This window comes from Acanthisitta chloris, unplaced genomic scaffold (assembly GCF_000695815.1).
Source record: "Acanthisitta chloris isolate BGI_N310 unplaced genomic scaffold, ASM69581v1 scaffold12816, whole genome shotgun sequence".
Classification (NCBI taxonomy): domain Eukaryota; kingdom Metazoa; phylum Chordata; class Aves; order Passeriformes; family Acanthisittidae; genus Acanthisitta; species Acanthisitta chloris.
In genome coordinates this window covers 7487-9438 of record NW_008676529.1, presented here as the reverse complement: position 1 = coordinate 9438, position 1952 = coordinate 7487, and the positions used below count along the sequence as shown (strand labels likewise).

The 1952-nt window shown below is 50.4% G+C and overlaps 1 protein-coding gene across 1 annotated transcript in view; it reads left to right on the top strand.

The window, feature by feature from the left end:
• The window catches only part of LOC103803616 (protein SON-like), a gene marked incomplete at both ends in the record, with an annotated part of 17618 nt that overhangs the window by 13987 nt on the left and 1679 nt on the right, over positions 1-1952 (top strand). Inside the window, 1 exon segment of the mRNA XM_009076185.1 lies at positions 903-914. Within this exon segment, the coding sequence (XP_009074433.1) occupies positions 903-914 (12 nt within the window).

Sequence of the window (1952 nt, the reverse complement as noted above, 5' to 3'; positions counted from 1 at the left end):
AGCAGGAATTTTCTCCTGCGTCTTCTCCAGCACCAAAAGCACAGGGAGGGTAGCTCAGTCCACACATTTCCATGGAACACCTCAGAATGTGGTGGTGGTTGGGCCCCTAATTCCGTGTCCCCTCATGCACCACCGAGGAGCCAAACACCTGAGATGTTTGTGCAGTGCATATATCAAACATAACCTTCCTTTGTGTCACGTGTAACTTTGTAAATGTCTGTAAAAATGTTGTGGTTTTGTGTTTTGTAAATAAATATTCTTGTTTGCCTTCACCTTAAGTTGGTTTGTGTTAAGGCTGATTTCAGGGGGAGTCAGCTCACAGCAGAGTTGGGGTTTGCCAGGCCTTAGTTTTGCAGGGCAGGGAGCAAAATTCCTTGGATCCTTAGCAAGTTTGATGTCTGATTTCCCTCCCTCCATTGCTGCTAACTGTGAAAGCTTGTGGCAGTTCATGTCAGGTCAATATTGATGCTAAAACCCCCAGCGTTGGGTTTAGTGTTGCTTTTATTCTCATGAGGTTAGTCTGACAGCCCTGTGAGTTCATGTTGCACCTTGTTTCAATCAAACTTGGTGCTCTTAAAGTGGTTGTTTGTGGTAGGAGGAGATGGAGGAAAAGGTCTTGAGGGATCTTAAGGCTCCACTGGGCTCTGGAAGGCAGAGGAGCCCAAGGGAGAGGTTGTGACCAGGCAGAGTGCAGTGCTTGGTGCAGTGAGGAGTGTCAGGGAGGCTCAAACCACAGTCACTGCACTCAGTGGGGCTACAGATTGCATAAAAAAACTGCTTTCCACTGCCAGCCACATCCTTTTTGCCTCAGGATCTGTGGGGAGGAGCCTGGAAAACAAGGGCTAGCCACGCAGAGTGCTGAGACAACACCAGACACACTGAAACTGTTCTCCTTGCCTCAGTAACAGCTTCTCATGCCTCGGGCACAGACTGATTGCTTTGCCTGAGGCCCAAGGCTGGCAGTGGGTGTGCTGACCCAGAGCACAGCCCTGGTGGTGTGCAGGGTGGGGCTGTGCTGCCAGGCCCAGTGCGGTAAGGCACAGCCGCACACTGTGTACCTGGCATGGGAGAGCTGCCCCTGTGCTTGCACTGGGCCCTCCTCGCCTGTGTGTTGCTGGATTGAACCTCCTGGTGAGTAGAGAAACTTTTCTTTATCTCCTGCCCCAGCCTGACAAAGACCTGGGGATGGTTGGAGGTGTGTGAGGGGAACATCGGCTCAACGTGTGGTTTGAGTTGGCGTTGGTGTCTGTGCTCGGGAGTGTGAGATGGTGTCTGAGTTCTCCTTGTGCCTTTCTGCTCCCTGTGATGAGCTCTGCAGTCAGTCCTGAGGCTTGGAGGGGTTGACTTGGTCAGCACCAGGTATTCCAGCAGTGATCCTCACCTGACACTGGCAGCACATTCAGAATCAGGTCTGACAGCACAACATTCCTGTGCTTGGCACAACTGGAGCTCTTCATGTCCAGCACTCACCAGGGTCTTGCCCTGGTTTCTGGCGTGGGTTTGGGGATGGACTGTGTTTTCTTCAGCAGTCAATTTTAAGTGAGTTTGAGTTGTTGTATTTGTCGTTTTTAATCAACAGTGTTTCACCCTTTAGAATCCTCTAAACCTCAGGCTGAATCCCATGGGTAAGAGAGATAGGATAGGGATGGGCCTGAAACAGGGCTGGACCTGGTTTGTGGATGAACTGTTTGTTGTGTTCATCAGAGTCCATTTCAAGTGAGTAGTAGTTTCCTCCCCTGTCCCTTTGTTCTGGTGTGGCAGGGAACCCTTTCCCATGGTCCATGCTTTCACCCAGACTACTCTCCAAAATCGTTTCAGATTTGTTTCTTTACATTTTGCTGCAGTTTAGCAGCACAGATGGGAAGAATTCTTTCCAAAGCAGGAGTTCTATGAGCTCCCAGCCTGGTTTCACCTCTGCCCTGGGCTGATGATGGAGATTGCAAACACTAAGG